The following is a 17,782-nucleotide window of genomic DNA, read 5'->3' on the forward strand; positions in this document are numbered from 1 at the left end:
TATATTCCCTGCGCCTATATGTCTCCCCTGCTCTCTGTTTGCCAGTACCTGTATATTCCCTGCACCTATATGTCTCCCCTGCTCTCTGTTTGCCAGTACCTGTATATTCCCTGCGCCTATATGTCTCCCCTGCTCTCTGTTTGCCAGTACCTGTATATTCCCTGCACCTATATGTCTCCCCTGCTCTCTGTTTGCCAGTACCTGTATATTCCCTGCGCCTATATGTCTCCCCTGCTCTCTGTCTGTACCTGTATATTCCCTGCACCTATATGTCTCCCCTGCTCTCTGTTTGCCAGTACCTGTATATTCCCTGTACCTACAGTGGAGGAAATAATTATTTGACCCCTCACTGATTTTGTAAGTTTGTCCAATGACAAAGAAATGAAAAGTCTCAGAACAGTATCATTTCAATGGTAGGTTTATTTTAACAGTGGCAGATAGCACATGAAAAGGAAAATCGAAAAAATAACTTTAAATAAAAGATAGCAACTGATTTGCATTTCATTGAGTGAAATAAGTTTTTGAACCCTCTAACAAAAAAAGACTTAATACTTAGTGGAAAAACCCTTGTTTGCAAGCACAGAGGTCAAACGTTTCTTGTAATTGATGACCAAGTTTGCGCACATTTTAGGAGGAATGTTGGTCCCACTCCTCTTTGCAGATCATCTCTAAATCCCTAAGGTTTCTGTCTCTGTGCAACTCTGAGCTTGAGCTCCCTCCATAGGTTTTCTATTGGATTAAGGTCCGGAGACTGACTAGGCCACTCCATGACCTTAATGTGCTTCTTCTTGAGCCACTCCTTTGTTGCCTTTGCTGTATGTTTTGGGTCATTGTCGTGCTGGAACACCCATCCACGACCCATTTTCAGTTTCCTGGCAGAGGGAAGGAGGTTGTCGTTCAGGATTTCACGATACATGGCTCCGTCCATTTTCCCGTTAATGCGAATAAGTTGTCCTGTGCCCTTAGCAGAAAAACACCCCCAAAGCAAAATGTTTCCACCCCCATGCTTGACGGTGGGGACGGTGTTTTGGGGGTCATAGGCAGCATTTTTCTTCCTCCAAACACAGCGAGTTGAGTTAATGCCAAAGAGCTCTATTTTGGTCTCATCAGACCACAGCACCTTCTCCCAGTCACTCACAGAATCATTCAGGTGTTCATTGGCAAACTTCAGACGGGCCTGCACATGTGCCTTCTTGAGCAGGGGGACCTTGCGAGCCCCGCAGGATTTTAATCCATTGCGGTGTAATGTGTTTCCAATGGTTTTCTTGGTGACTGTGGTCTCTGCTAATTTGAGGTCATTAACTAACTCCTCCCGTGTAGTTCTAGGATGCTTTTTCACCTTTCTCAGAATCATTGACACCCCACGAGGTGAGATCTTGCGTGGAGCCCCAGAGCGAGGTCGATTGATGGTCATTTTGTGCTCCTTCCATTTTCGAACAATCGCACCAACAGTTGTCACCTTCTCTCCCAGCTTCTTGCTAATGGTTTTGTAGCCCATTCCAGCCTTGTGCAGGTCTACAATTTTGTCTCTGACATCCTTGGACAGCTCTTTGGTCTTTCCCATGTTGGAGAGTTTGGAGTATGCTTGATTGATTGATTCTGTGGACAGGTGTCTTTTATACAGGTGACTAGTTAAGACAGGTGTCCTTAATGAGGTTGACTAATTGAGTAGAAGTGTCTAACCACTCTGTGGGAGCCAGAACTCTTAATGGTTGGTAGGGGTTCAAAAACTTATTTCACTCAATGAAATGCAAATCAGTTGCTATCTTTTATTTAAAGTTATTTTTTCGATTTTCCTTTTGATGTGCTATCTGCCACTGTTAAAATAAACCTACCATTGAAATGATACTGTTCTGAGACTTTTCATTTCTTTGTCATTGGACAAACTTACAAAATCAGTGAGGGGTCAAATAATTATTTCCTCCACTGTATATGTCTCCCCTGCTCTCTGTCTGTACCTGTATATTCCCTGTGCCTGTATGTCTCCCCTGCTCTCTGTCTGTACCTGTATATTCCCTGCGCCTATATGTCTCCCCTGCTCTCTGTCTGTACCTGTATATTCCCTGTGCCTATATGTCTCCCCTGCTCTCTGTTTGCCTGTACCTGTATATTCCCTGCGCCTATATGTCTCCCCTGCTCTCTGTTTGCCAGTACCTGTATATTCCCTGCGCCTATATGTCTCCCCTGCTCTCTGTTTGCCTGTACCTGTATATTCCCTGCGCCTATATGTCTCCCCTGCTCTCTGTCTGTACCTGTATATTCCCTGCGCCTATATGTCTCCCCTGCTCTCTGTCTGTACCTGTATATTCCCTGCGCCTATATGTCTCCCCTGCTCTCTGTTTGCCTGTACCTGTATATTCCCTGCGCCTATATGTCTCCCCTGCTCTCTGTCTGTACCTGTATATTCCCTGCGCCTATATGTCTCCCCTGCTCTCTGTCTGTACCTGTATATTCCCTGCGCCTATATGTCTCCCCTGCTCTCTGTCTGTACCTGTATATTCCCTGCGCCTATATGTCTCCCCTGCTCTCTGTCTGTACCTGTATATTCCCTGCGCCTATATGTCTCCCCTGCTCTCTGTCTGTACCTGTATATTCCCTGTGCCTGTATGTCTCCCCTGCTCTCTGTTTGCCAGTACCTGTATATTCCCTGTGCCTGTATGTCTCCCCTGCTCTCTGTCTGTACCTGTATATTCCCTGCGCCTATATGTCTCCCCTGCTCTCTGTCTGTACCTGTATATTCCCTGCGCCTATATGTCTCCCCTGCTCTCTGTCTGTACCTGTATATTCCCTGCGCCTATATGTCTCCCCTGCTCTCTGTCTGTACCTGTATATTCCCTGCGCCTATATGTCTCCCCTGCTCTCTGTTGGCCAGTACCTGTATATTCCCTGTGCCTGTATGTCTCCCCTGCTCTCTGTTTGCCTGTACCTGTATATTCCCTGCGCCTATATGTCTCCCCTGCTCTCTGTTTGCCTGTACCTGTATATTCCCTGCGCCTATATGTCTCCCCTGCTCTCTGTCTGTACCTGTATATTCCCTGCGCCTATATGTCTCCCCTGCTCTCTGTTTGCCAGTACCTGTATATTCCCTGTACCTATATGTCTCCCCTGCTCTCTGTTTGCCAGTACTTTCATGTTGCCAAACGACACTTTGGTTTCCCAAGTGTTGAGGAATGTGGGTGGGGCCCCATGTGAGGGAACCTGCTGCAGGGGACTGCACCTGTCACAGTGCTACAGGCTGGACACAGGAGAGGTCACACATAGGAACTGTCCTAGGAACCTGCCGCTTGGAATTTTTCTTCATTGCTCTGGGATTGGGGATTAACCAGCTGGGATTTGCTTAGTGGCTTCTGTAGTGAAGGTGAGAAACAGTTTCTGTTTTCCTACTTGTGCTGTAAGTGTGCCCAGTAGGTGCATCTGCCTGCCAGGGTTCTACAGGTAACTGCCTGACTGCCTGTGGCTCTACTCTCCTACTCTTTCTACCTCACTATGTAACAGCATTGGAAGTATAATTACATATATATATAGGTATGGTATAACTTAGTTACAACTATAGTATTTTATTGTATTTAGAACTGTAATGCTAATAAACTGGGTTGTACTTAGTAACAGAGGTGCTTGGGGCAAAATCCACTGTATGAGGGTCTGTTATAAACAAACAAGCAGTTTTTGTGCCCTTGTTAAACTACATCCCTCTATTTTATATATGTGCTACCCCTGTTAAAACTAATGTAAATTCTAATATGGGTGTGTATGTGCAAAGAAAGGTTCTGAGCATTTCAGCCTGATCCGCTTTATATAGTTCAAGCCTGCTTTATGCACATTCAATTAATTCCTTCCCTGGGGGTATGTAACTTGCTTTGCATGTGTTGGTTTCCCTTGGTTTGCTTTCTGGATTTTAGCTGTTGGCTAGAATATGGAGTAGAGAGATAGAATAGATTCTGTGCACATGAATGTGTATGTGATTGGCAGCCATATGAAAACAAGGTTGGCCCTGATATGGTCACGTTACCTGGTCAGACTGTCAACATTTCAGCCCAGTCCTTTCTCTTGTTATCGGCACAGACACGACTTTCCGTTTGCACAGTGTTGGCTATAGGTGAACTCACATTCTGTAACAACTAGTAAACCAGTCCCTAAAGATCTGTCCGGTGAGCACAGTGTCCAAGAGAGATCCTTTCATTTCACTTTCATTTCAGGAGTTTTGCCAGTAGAAGCCACTCTTATTGTTTCAGGCTCAGTCTCAGTTCTGAGGTTCTCGCTGAAACAGGAGACTGCAGGCAAAGCAGCACAAATTGGTGCTACTAGTGTTGTTATGTTCTGGGCTCTACATTCTGGGCTATCTAACTGAACACATTATTGTTCTATATTACTGTTGTAGGAACCAGTCAGGGTATGGCATAATGTATGTTGTTTATGGGATTTATGCTTGTGTTTTCTGTCCCTGAGGCACAGGGGGAAAAAGGTAGTTATTCAAGTTTACAAGAAGGGAAATGGACCTGTTTCCCTTGGGTTTAGATCAGGGATCCCCAACCTAAAGCTTGGTTTCAGGCAGGGATCCCCAACCTAAACTTTAGAGGCTCTGAACAATTCCCCGTGCTGACTTCTATCCGAAACCAGTTCACACAGGGTTGGGGTCAATTAAGGAAACATTTCCCCCTTAATGGAGCAGGGGAAAGTGGGGAGAATCAGCTCCGGCATGTAGCACCCACAGCTGACTTCTCACCCTGATGCAGCAATCTGACCTCTGCACTTTACACTGTGATTTATCTGCAGCACAAATAGGAGTTTAATACTAAACATATCTATATCTGTGCAGAGAGAGACGATGCCCACAAAGCAAACAAGCCATTTGCATAGTGTTGGAGCCATTTCTAGTTTGGGAGTGATATCATACAAGATAGATCCACTGGCATTTTCCATTGACACCACAGCACAATGACTCCCCGCTGATGTCATGTTCTTGTCATTGCAAATGTGTGAATCTCAGGGTGACACATAACAGGCAGCGTGCCGATCTGTAATTCCAGCTAACGATTATACCTATTTGGGCGTATCGGTACCATAAGAGCACAATGTAACTGTACAATGCATCTCTAATAGATGTGAGTCACACCCGCACTGGCAATCCGTGGGTTCTGGCAAATGCCAGAGGGGCTGCTGTAAGATGCCATAAACAGTCACTATTTATTGGGCTGGTGGGGGCTGTTTGGGCCTCTCTGTACTTGAAACGCCAGGGCCTATTTTAAATGCCAGCCCAGACCTGCTTACACCTGAATGCTTATTGGAGTGTTTGTGACCTGTAGCGTGGGTAGCATTATCTGCTGTCTCTCTCTCTCTATATATATATAAATGTCTACAGTATAAAACTGTGTTCTTTCATAGTTTGTATTCCACTTTTTGTTTTTGTTTTAACTTCCCCCCATATGTAATTAAAGTTTTTCCAGCTGCAGTAACTCATAGCAACCAATAAAATGTTTGCTTTCCTCAAACCTTGCCCTTATACAACCATCCCGTTGCTGGGGTCCTAGCAATCAAACACTTGACTGAATGCCAAGTTATTATTGTTCCTTCCTAATCTCGTATACCTTTGTATTGTGTCAGTTTGTCTCTCTTCAATTTCATTAACTGGGTGATAAAACCTTCCATGGGGTTCTTACCCTTAAGCTATTTGTCACCTGTCACATGAATCAGCTCAGGAAATGTCTAAAAAAATACCTTCGTACTGGAGTGAATTGCTGCTGGTAAAACGGTTTATTGCCTAAATGTGCAAAAAGACCTCCTAATTCTTTTGTGGGATTACACAAGTAAATAGTTGTACCAGCAGCAAATTCGATTCCAGGACAAAGGTGAGGGGCGACAATGTCCTATGAGTTTGTACCGTAAACGGGTTTAAATTAGTGAGGATTATTTCATTATGAGCTGCAGACTTGTTATTGATACTAACCGCATACTCCCTATGCAAGGTGTGGCCCCTGTTATCCTCTATTATAGGTAATTACAAAAGGAGAAGGATAATGCAATTCCAGGCTAAAAATGAAAGGGCCTAGTGGAGCAATAACATGCTAAGCCATACACGCTAAGATCTGCTCACTTGACAAGGTCGGCAAGCGAGTGGATCTTCTCCCGATATCCCCACCTACGGGTGGACAATATCAGGCTAATTCGGTCATTTGGCCCTGGAGCCAAATGATCAAATTAGTACGACAGGCCGATGCGGTCCCTGATCCCACTAATTTTTGAACCTGCCTGATCGAGATCTGGCCAATTTCAGGCCAGATGTCGGTTGGGCTGGCCCGTTGTTAGTGCCCATACACGGGTCGATAAGCTGCCGAATCGGTCTTAGGGACCTATATCAGCAGCTATACATTTGCCTACCGTGTATGGTAGCCTTTAAAATGTGCCCAGCAGAGAGAAGTTAGTGGAACTGAGAGCAGCGTGATTATATGGGAAAGCTATAGATTCCCCCTGCTTCTGCTTTGCTGGTTGTTTAACTTTTGTGTGCAGCATCGTAAAAATCTGTTGTGGGATTGGTTGCTTAGTAGTAAATCAGTAGTGGCATCTGTGTCTCTCCATGGATGCTGGGAATTGCATGACAACAACAGCTGAAGGCCTGCAGGCTGGACAGATTTATATACTGAAATACCAGTGTGGGTACAGGCTTTGCCCAGCTGAAACCACTGCTAGCGATCACTGATCTACACTGCACTACAGAGGCCTACAGCATACAAACTTTATAGCATTTCCAGTCTGGTCAAATATATTACTACCATGCATTGTTTGCACATGTTGGTTTCCCCAGCTTGGACTGCTCCCTACTCTTCATGATATAGAATTATGTGAAATAGCCCAGATTTATAGATTTATATTGCACATTCCCATGCCTCCTATTGCACATTCATATAGCTCCTATTGTTAATTCTTATGCCTCCTATTGGATATTCACATGCCTCCTATTGCACACCTACATTCCTCCCATTGCACACCTACATTCCTCCCATTGCACACTTACATTCCTCCCATTGCACGCCTCTGTATATCCTGTTGCACACCTGTGCTGCTCCTGTCACAAGCCAGACCAAGAAATTATCACATCTCTCCCGCACTCAGTGGCTAGAGGAAAACCACAGACAAATTACAACTTGTTTTTATATAAATGATACACAATTATAATTCCTTTCATCGCCTGAGTCAGTGGGTGCTTCTCTTGCACAATTAGATCTGATTAGGCTACTGCATATTAAGGAATGTTAAAAACTGATTCATGGCTATAGGTAACTGCACTAATGAAAATAATAACCAATGTTTGTAAATGAACGCATAGGGTTTGTACATGAACTAATGGTGTGCTAATATGGGCAGTTAACTCAGTAATATCAGCCTGTATGGGGCCATAAGCAAAATGTGTCATTTATAGCTGAATAGTAGTAACAATAAAAGATAACTACAAGTGATCATCCCAAGATACAGTCAGATAAGTTATCGGGTGATCACCATGGAGCTTCCTAGTGATGTCAATGGAATCATACCCAAAGTGACTCCAGTCTTTTAATCAGTGTTTCTTTTCATGGGAAAATTAGTAATACAGGGGCAGAACTAGACTGGGAGGCTCCTGTTGCACAATTAGGTTTAAAGCCCTTATTTACTGGATAATCAATTAATCATGCTCTACACCCCAACTTAAGGAGGGTTGTAGTTTCTTATTTCCCCCTAAGTCACCGCTGCATTACTAGGGATCCATCTTCTGTACTTTTGACTTTGTATGGATAAATGCATTTTTGTACAAGAAACCTGAGCAAATGTATGACACTGATGTGTGCTCTGCAGCTTTTCTGTGGAAGGGTTTGCCTGATTAGTGTTCCCAAACTGAGCATGAAATGACTGTTTACTGAGTGACTGGCACGTGCGCTGAAGTTTAATATAAACCCTTCACACTTGGACAGGTGCCTTCTCTGACATTGGCACAGCAGCCGCAGTCTGGTTTCGCAGAGTCTGAGCCCCTTGTATAACAATCTGACCCACACTTCATTCACAATTCAAGTTTTTTCTAACTCAAAAACTCGAATGTCTGATATGTATTAAGAGAAAACTTGAATGTAAAACTTCGGCATCTAAAAGCTTGCGAGTTCATGTAGAAGTCAGTGGGTGCTGTCCGAGCCAAAGTCAAGCCATATTTTCAATTCCAGATTTTCACGCTTTTCGAGTTAGTAAACTTGCAAATTCAAGATATTCGAGTTTTTTTTAATTTGCATTTGAAATGCAATTTTATTCAAATTAATTCTCGAATTCACAAACTCAAAAACTGATAAATATGCTCATTACTGTACATACTGCAGTGGCAAACGCCAAACATGAGATTTCATTCATATTAATCATTCAGCCCAAAATGCATATGTGCCAAAAGCCTAAAACTAGACATCAGTTTATCAGCACAGGTATAGAATCTGTTATCCAGAATGTTTGGGACCTGGGGGTCTCTGGATAAGGGATCTTTCCATATTTTAGATGACTATACCTTTAAGATGGTCATATCCATCACAATTACCGTCTTTCCCATGACCACTGATCATTTGTTTTCTCTACTAATGAATAATAGCTGAATTGTCAGATATGCAGGTAGAGACAAAAGATTTCTACCTCTGACCATTCTGCATTGACATTTTGCCGATGTTTAGGCTCCCCCCAATAAAAAATTTCCATCCTGTCTGATCAGCAAGATGACTGATATTGGTTGCCTCATCTCCCATCAACTGAATTCAAATTGAAAACTTTCCAGATAATAGGTGTCCGGATAAAGGATCCCATACCTGTACTGGTAAAATTTGCTCCAGTGCAGTAACACATAGCAACCAATCAGAAATAATGGGGATGTAAACATACATTTGCCTAATAAAAAAGAATGTTGTTCTGAGCAATTTCCCAATGTTCTCTTCTTAATGGTTTTAAGGTTTCTGTAAATGTAATCACTACTGAAAGCAGTGTCTGTCTACTCATGCCATGGGGTTGGTTGACAGCTCTGCTGGTGGTTCTGACTCTTGAAACAATGTAGTAATAGCTTGTACAAAGTATGCAAGGCATGCTGGAGAACTGACTTCCGTTACATTGTACAGTCAGAATCAGGAGAGCAGAAAGGGACAGGGACAAGTTAAGTTTACAAATATAATTACATGTTTTGTTTATTAGGCAATTATCCCCTTAAAAAAAACATGAACATATTCTGTCACATAGAAGTGTCATATTTAACTACAATATCCCTTTATTTGCTCACCTTGCTTGCCTTTCCATTGAAACTTATTGACTTTTTTGGTGTAACAGAGATTTGTTTTGAAGTCAGTAGCCTCAGACGAACTTGCCTAGAGTTGTGGAGAAACTCTCCAGAACCCCGTTTCCTAGCTACAAATGGATTCTTTACAATTTATGTCCAGTAACAGACAGTTTTATGGCAGGAACACTTACTCAATTAGTGCCCTAAGCCTGCATTTAGTTGTGTATGTGCTCAACCAGGTGCATCCACAGGGAGAAATTAGAGCTTGCAATCTAAAATGAAATGGAGCGATTGTTTCCCCTTTATCTGTGCTGATGCTTTGATAACATCTTGTCTGTTTATGGAGCCCATGTTGCCCATCTCTCATATACTCAGGGCCCATTAATGATAAATAGAATAATTCTCACTTAGTAACAGCGCCTCTTGTGGTCAGAAGAAATGACAACTCCTAGTACTTGTCAAGTTAAAAAAGTATAATGGCATTTCCTACACAAGGCTAGTGTCCTGCATGGAGATTTGTAACTGCTGCTTCTAGATGGGCACATAGTCCAAGGGACTATCCTTATTCAATATGTAGCCGGCTTCAGCACATGATAAAAATAATCCAGCGTGACCTAAGTAAATGGCATTATCCCCAGGTTGATAACGATCCCCATCTGCATGAGGTCTGCGGCTGGCATGGAATGAGGTGGATCAGGTATGCAGAGGTTCCAACTAATCTGCATCTCTAAAGGGCGAGTCAGGCTCTGGAATGCAGAGGTTTTGACACAAAGCTGACGGAATAAAGGCGTTTGGCTTCCGATGGAATCTGGCAGGTGTAGCACACCTTTTTCTGTCATTATACCATAGCCTGATGGTGGCACGCCTTGCTGCTGCCGCTGCTATACAGGGCGTGCTAAGGAAACATATACACCATTCTCTGACTCACCCTCCTCTTTCCATTTATTGCCTTGAGAAATCAGCAATTGAGGAAAATGTGGAAATCATAAAACGTAAAGGCAGCAACTACTGTATATGACCTGTATTTCCTCACCAGTGGGTGTGCTCTGCTCGTCTTAAAGGGATTTTTATGGTGTCGTTTTATTACTAAATTACACTGTTTACATAGCAAATAAATCACTACCATTTAAAATTTTATTCTTGAACAAACAAATGTATTTTTTTTAGCTGTAATATTGGTGTGTAGGCGCCAACTCAGTGCATTGTGCCTGAGTCTGAGCTTTCAGAAGGAGCCAGCGCTACACAAAACAACTGTCAGATAAGCTGTTCACTCTCCTACTTTTTTTTAAAAAGTTGCAAAAAGCAAAATATGACTTGGGGTCTTGGGTGGTATTCTCATATCAACCACTAGGTGCGACATTTAGCAATGCAAATGATTTCTGAATTTGTTTTGATCTATACAATGTTGAAATCTTGTTCAGCCTTCAGTATTGTGGGTGCTACTACATCTGCCCCTACACTGTATGATGTAATTAGCATCTGTAGTCATTGTTCATTCAAAACAATGTACCATTAGGGTGAAGATACACTGGGCTACTAGTAGCAGCTACTTTTTCAAGGCTACTAAACGCCAGAAAATACCCTGCCATAGACAATGCTGACAATGACATTTATAAGTAAATGATCAGTATTGTCGTTTTTAGTAGTCACAACAAGTAGCTGCTACTAGTAGCTCCATGCGTCTTCACTCTTATTTACAAGTGCATACTGTGTGTAAATATCTATAAATCCTTTACTGTTCAAGTTAATTGTGGCTAATGGCATACAAGGCCAGTTTTTCCACTGAGGGAAAGGGTGGGAAGTGATATCACTCCAACATGCAGTACAGCAGTAAAGTGTGACTGAAGTTTATACAAGCACAAGTCACACGGCTCTGGCCACTCGGGAAAGTAAGGAATGGCTAACCTCATGTCATGGCTATAAAGCAAAGGGACAGCACCAGAGAACAGAGGGGGGTAAACAAACATTGCTTTGATTTGCTGTTAAGGGCTAGACTACATTAACCATGTAATTTAGAAAAAGCTGAAGAGCTCTTGACCTAGTGGGGGAGCCATCACAATCATCTGTTTCTCAAAGGCCTTAAAGAAAACTGGAATACACCTAAGGGAGGGGGTTGGGATCCTCAGTTTTTTCCATCAAGGCCATATTTAATAATTAGGTAATGTCCACTGAAACCAGTCTGCAGGCATTAATGTGACCCTGCAGAAAAATATTCATTCTGTTCCTGTATGAGTAATGAAATGCACACGTGGTTTCTTGCGACCAAGCTAAATTCAGAAATATGATTTGTTTTCAGAGCGCACCTAATTTTAGGCAGTGGTTCCCAAATTGTTGGGCTGCCCCAAGGGGGTTCCTTAAACGGGAAGGTGCCTGAAGGCCCGTAAGGTTGTGGCACAAGTAATGCCTGGAAATGGTAATTTGCTCTCTTAGATACCCCTAAAAGCCCATCTTGAAGGTCAGTTAGGGAGAGATTTGGGGTGACTATGTATTTGCTATCCTACATATACTTAACCTTTGGCTGAATGACTAATACACAGATATTTGTATATATCTGCTTTTATTTCATGAGCTAAGGGAGGCTGTGACCAAAGGTTGGCTAGAACTTAAGCTGTAGCAGGGTGCTATTTTATTGCCTTAGTTATTATATACACTGTACTGCCACAGGGTGACTAATATATTATACTGATACATTATACAATGTAATGTCGGATATGTGTAACCTTAAAATTAGGTAAGGGTGCCCTGTCCATATGGAAACCACTTTGAGTGAAACCAAGGTCTCCTTCACCATATCCTAAATTGAAAACATCTCTTAACTAGTTAGCCATCCAATTACCTTCATATTATATTGTATAACCTTTAATTATAGTCTTTAGTAGGTTTAACGGGAAGATATTTCTAAATTACATATTAGGCTAATTTGCGGGGAGTAAATAAAGTCATTTCAATTTGGCCTGTTTTGGTTCAACCAGAAGTTGCTAGCATGGTGCTCCCCTTCTGTAAAAAATGAAGTGACCCAGGATACTTTGCCGTGCCACCATCTTGTTTTCATTTCCCCAAGTATCCACCCTGTGCTGCTACATGTGCAGTATAGCAAAGGTAGATGATGATGCTGGAAATGAGAATTTCAAAATTGCTGCCTGGCTGGGGACTTTGCACTTTGTTGGATTGGGTGACATTTTATAAATGGAAATGTATATTTTAAAGTGTGCAAACATATCCTCCTTGCTCAAGGAAATAATCAGAATAGTCTACTCCTTCTGGAAGTTTAAAGGGGAAAATTAAGCATTGTTTACAATTAGTAAAGGCATGGGATATTCTACGAGAGAGTTAACAGCCATGAACTACCTGATGAGGTAACATGATCTATACATTCTAATAAAATAGTAAGATTTGTTTGCCAGTTTTGTCCTGAAACCTGGTTAAATGTCTACACAAAGATTCTCGGACATGGGAGAACCACTGTCCTACTCAGCAAGAAAAGCCTTGCATTGTTATGTAAATCCATGATTAGCCAGTCCCCTTAAAGGAACAGTAACACCAAAAAATGAAAGAGCTTTAAAGTAATAAAAATATGCACTGTGGCCCTGCACTGGTAAAACTGGTGTGTTTGCTACAGTAACACTACTATAATGTATATAATAAGCTGCTCTGTAGCCACGGGGGCAGCCATTGAAGCTGGAAAAAAGGAGAAAAGGCACAGGTTACATAGCAGATAACAGATAACCTCTGTAGAATACAATAGTGTTTTATCTGTTATCTGCTATGTGCCTGTGTCTTTTCTCCTTTGAATGGCTGCCCCCATGGCTACACAGCAGCTTATTTATATAAATTATAGTAGACTTTCTAAAGTAAACACACAACTTTTACCAGTGCAGGGCAGCAGCACATTATATTTTAGTTAGTTTTAGACACTTTCATTTTTTGGTGTTACTGTTCCTTTAAAGGAGAACAAGAACTTACAAAGACTTAGTCTAGACATGCTAAACCTCATGTTTTTGGTTTTGTACCAACCCATGGCCACCAGAGCCTTTAGCAGTAAATACCAGTTCCTTTACAGATCCCCCTAATAGCTCCTCATTTAGTGTGAAGACACACAGAGCTACTAGTAGCAGCTACTTTTTCACAGCTACTAAGGGCAGTGGCACACGTTGAGATTAGTGACCCGTGATAAATCTTTACTATTGCCGGCGACTAATCTCCTTGAAAAGCCATCCTACTGGCAAGACTGTAAATCGCCGGTGGGATAGCATACACATCGCTTTGGGTTGCTGAAGTCGCCTGAAGTTGCCTCTCAAGATATCAAGTCCTTTGCATGGCACTGCTGAAATATCTAGGATTCCTGTCATCGTCCCTTTAAGGGAATATCCCGTGGATCACTCAACTAGCACTTGTGATATGATCTAACCGCACTTTCAGCTGAATGCTTGGTACTGTCCCATGAAAAAATAGTTTTTTTTTCCATTGATGTAACTCAGTGCTTTAAGCAGTCACGCTCTATAGATAACATAATGCGTACATTTGTCACAGGGGTTATTGGCTGGTGTGGCCATGGAATTAAATAGCTCCCTGTGTTTGTGACAGGTGAAAGGCGATCATTGCTTGGATTTTGCAATCGGTCAAACTGCCTTGAAATTGCTGAAGTTTTCTTAGGCTTCTGTGTATATTACAGGGAAAGCTGATTTTTTTTATTATTTATCTATTAAGTAGGCACCTGCAGGTCGACCCCACCATAGCTGCCGCCCCAGGCACAGGCCCTCGAGTGCCTATATATAAATAGTGGCCTTTGCTCTACAGACAGCCTTGCAGGGCAGAAAGTGTTATGTGTAGAAGATAATAGCCTTGTGGGAGAACACGAGTCTGAGAATTATTTTCTAATCGGGAGGATAAAAGGCCAATTAATATTCAGATGTTGTTTGTACCCAGAGTCCAGCTGATTGATCACTCACCGCAACACCCTGAAACCACCTTCCCAAAATGTTTGTACTCATTCCAACACCATCTATTAATTATAAGGAATCAAAGGAAGGAGGCAATGATAATATATCGGATGATGAAATAACGAGCCTTTTTATTTACTCACCTTGCTTCATGTCTGTGTTATGTATATTTATTCAACAGGATATCTAAATAACAATCAGTCACAGCAATGACACTGACAGGGCCTTGTAAAAGATACCGGATTATATTAGGAAATTGTTCTTGCACACAGGCACCTGAGAGTCTCATATCTGCTTTACATACCTATATCAGGCAGAGTTGCCTGTCATGCATGTGACTGCTGCCCTCCACCACTCCCTGGGTTGGGCAATATTAAAATGAGATATATATATATATATACACATATGCATATATTATAAAGTTAATTTATGGTATAACCCAGGCAATAAATATATATGTATCTTATTTTTTATTGCCACCCCATACCCATCCTTGCTCACTTAGGCCAATCATCTAATTTAGTTGGCACAACATGCTTTTTGCTCCAGGTTGCACTGGTTCAGCTATATAGCCCCAACCAGCGTCTGTCTTAGTTTTTTTATTTGTTTACACATCCAGTTAAGTCTTAAGCCTGATGGCCCCATATAATGCAGTCACATGAAGATCCTGTTGAGCTATTTGTGTGCTCCCTGTATGTTTTGGGTGCTTTGGTGGCAAGGGTATAGTGGCCAGATTTAAGCCTGTATTTGGGTAGATCAGAAGGCATCTCAGGGATGGCAATGGTGTAACATGGACGACCAGGTCCCAGGAAGGCTTTCCCTGCTGCATTTTGGTGGATCAAGGTTGTGTCTAAGCTCCCCTGAGAGTCTGGGCCCCTTTTTCTTCTTCAAACAGGGCTCACAGTAGAACAAACGCTATTTTTTATGTATTCGTTAACAAAGAATAATGAACTTTTTTCCTTACTTAACAGAAAGAAGAGACAAAAGACAAGATGAGCTCCTCACCTCAGTAAGTATTTTACTTAGTACCGTGTAACTCGAGTAACTGGGATGCTTGAGACATAATATATCACTATTATAAAAAACAACATAATTAAAAAAAAGAGAACTATTCGCTTAAAATAGAGAGATGGCCTTCCCATATTTTGGAGATTTCTGGATAGTAAGTTTTTCAGGTAAGAAATGTCATACCTATACTTAGCTATGAATAACACCCGCCCCAGTTGCGAGCTCCTGCTCCCTCACCACACACAGTGTACTGCACTAGCTTCTTGCGGCCGCCATCAGGGTGGGGAGGGAGCACTGGCGCCTGCAGTTCCCTGCGGGGTGGGGGGTAACTGGCCTGGTTTAGCAGGGGCTGCAGGGCCCACAAGGGCTGGGGTCTGTTGGTTATTTTCCTGTGTCCGGTTGGCCTAGTCCAACCCTGCCTATAAAATAAATCATTGCAATGACAATTAGTTTAAAATGCTGCTTAGCGATGTCACAAGTCATTTGACTTATTTAAACCTGTGTATAAAAAGTATGCTCCCCTCTACATTAAAATATAAGGGCATTACAAGGCATAGAGTTCTGTGACCATTCTAAAGGTACGTGGCTGTATTTGGTTATGGGACCTTGATGACTTTGAATATCCTCCTTTTACAGTAGACAAAGGAACACTATCCTATATCCAATATAATAATATAGTTATGTTACTCTGCATGCACAACATTTATTATACTGAGAATATGAAGATGCAACCAAAGTTATTTTCCTTTAAAATGTTACAATGGCTACAGGTAGAATATAAGGACATTACAAGTCATTGTGACCATTTTACAGGTACTTGGCCGGAGGCCTTGTGCCTTTATTTGGTTATGGAGCTCCTTGATGACTTTGAATATCAGTAGACAGTAGACAGTAGGTACTTGCAATATAACAATATAGTTATGTTACTCTGCATGCACAATAACATTTATTATACTGAGAATATGAAGAAGCAATCAAAGTTATTTCCTGTAAAATTTTGCATTGGTTAAAGGTAGAATGCTTCTCCCTTGTTATAGAGTGACCTTACAGAAGTAACCATTAAGCAGCCATAGTGCGCAGCAGCAGAACATCTGCTTGTGATTGGGCAGTTAACGTACTGTAACATTTTAGTTTCATGATTATAACCAACCCTAATGCATGCCCTCTGCATCATTTGTATAAAACAAGAAGCTGATAGATGTTAGAGAAAATATGAAACTATGTTTCAAACAAACAGAAGCCAGCTGAATAAGAGACCTGTAAAGGAGCCTGACTTCATTGTTTCAAGTGACAGAACCAGCAGTGCAGAAAGAAACAGCCAATTACTGCTTTCTAGTGCTGTAAAAACTGGCATAAAAAAATCATCCTCGTGCTTCCTATGCTACATACGCCTATATTATACCTAGGTGGGTTTAGCCTTGGTTATTTCTATTTCCTTCTCTTTTTGTTTTATTTTACTCCTTCAAGGCATCTGTTATGTAAGTATTCCAACAGGAAGCTTGGCTTAACATTTATCATTTGATATTTAGTACAGGTGCACAAAAGATAAAGAATAAATAAGTTGTAGAAATGCAAACTGTTGTCTTTTTTTAATAACTTCCTTTAGATATCAGATTGAGTTGCACCAGTTGTACAGAATACTGTGGTGTCCCTGTCCTGGTTTTTTCATATACTGTATATTAGCAGTGCTTTATGCCCAAACCATAGCACAACAAAAAGCTGCTGATAAAATAATTCCTCCATTTACTCTCATTTTGTTAGGCTCAACGGGGTGTCGAAGCCAAACGCCAAATCAATTTATGGTAAGTATGATATTCCATTTTAAAGATACTTTTTAATGGTAGAAAGGAAATCCTAGGCAAATCATCTAGACAAATATTTTGAAATATACATAGGAGGTATAAGGGGAACTGACCCTATAACAGAGTATTGGTATAAAGTGCAATTTACTGAGCACATGGAAATATAAGAATATAAAAAATCTAATTACCCCAGTAATAATGAAGAAAAACAGAGGGGCAAATAAGGAAATACAAGGAAATACTTTTGTGTGTGATCAATGTAACATCATCCGCATCAGTGTCTCTTTGCATTGAGTATTCTGCCTCACTAGTGTATGTCTTTTATTACTAAAGAAGTAGGGAGGACCTCATGAAACATATACAGGAGATTATGGTAGAGTTATGGTCCCCAACCTTTTTACCCGTGACGTGAGCCTCCATTAACAAGCAACAAAAACATGAAAAAAGTTTGTGGGGGTGCCAGTTGTAATTGAATATTGGTAACCCTTATGTGGACTGGCAGCCTCCAGGAGGCTCTGTTTGGCAGTACATCCTTCCTGTTTCTGTTATTATTTATAAAGCATCAACACATTTCCACAGTGCTTTATATGGATTATACATTTTTCACTGCCCCAGAGGAGCTTACAATCTAACATCCCTATTCACACACACTATGGTCAATTTAGTAAGAAGCCGGTTAACCTGCTTGTATGTTGTTGGAGTGTGGGAGGAAATCGGGTACCCAGACAAAACCAAGCACACATGAGGAGAACAAACAAACTCCTTGCAGA

The 17,782-nt window shown here is 41.6% G+C and overlaps 1 protein-coding gene across 2 annotated transcripts in view; it reads left to right on the forward strand.

Moving 5' to 3' along the window:
* The first annotated feature begins 3,212 nt into the window (after positions 1-3,212).
* Positions 3,213-17,782, forward strand: part of eps8l1 (EPS8 like 1) — a 44,105-nt gene continuing 29,535 nt past the window's right edge. For both annotated transcript variants that reach the window (XM_004916236.4, XM_002938280.4), the window contains exons 1-3: positions 3,213-3,358; positions 15,174-15,211; positions 16,972-17,012. In XM_004916236.4, the coding sequence (XP_004916293.1) occupies positions 15,195-15,211; positions 16,972-17,012 (58 nt within the window). In that variant the 5' untranslated portion in view covers positions 3,213-3,358; positions 15,174-15,194. The remainder of the gene's footprint in view (positions 3,359-15,173; positions 15,212-16,971; positions 17,013-17,782) is intronic.

The sequence above is a fragment of the Xenopus tropicalis genome, chromosome 7, assembly GCF_000004195.4.
Source record: "Xenopus tropicalis strain Nigerian chromosome 7, UCB_Xtro_10.0, whole genome shotgun sequence".
NCBI lineage: Eukaryota > Metazoa > Chordata > Amphibia > Anura > Pipidae > Xenopus > Xenopus tropicalis.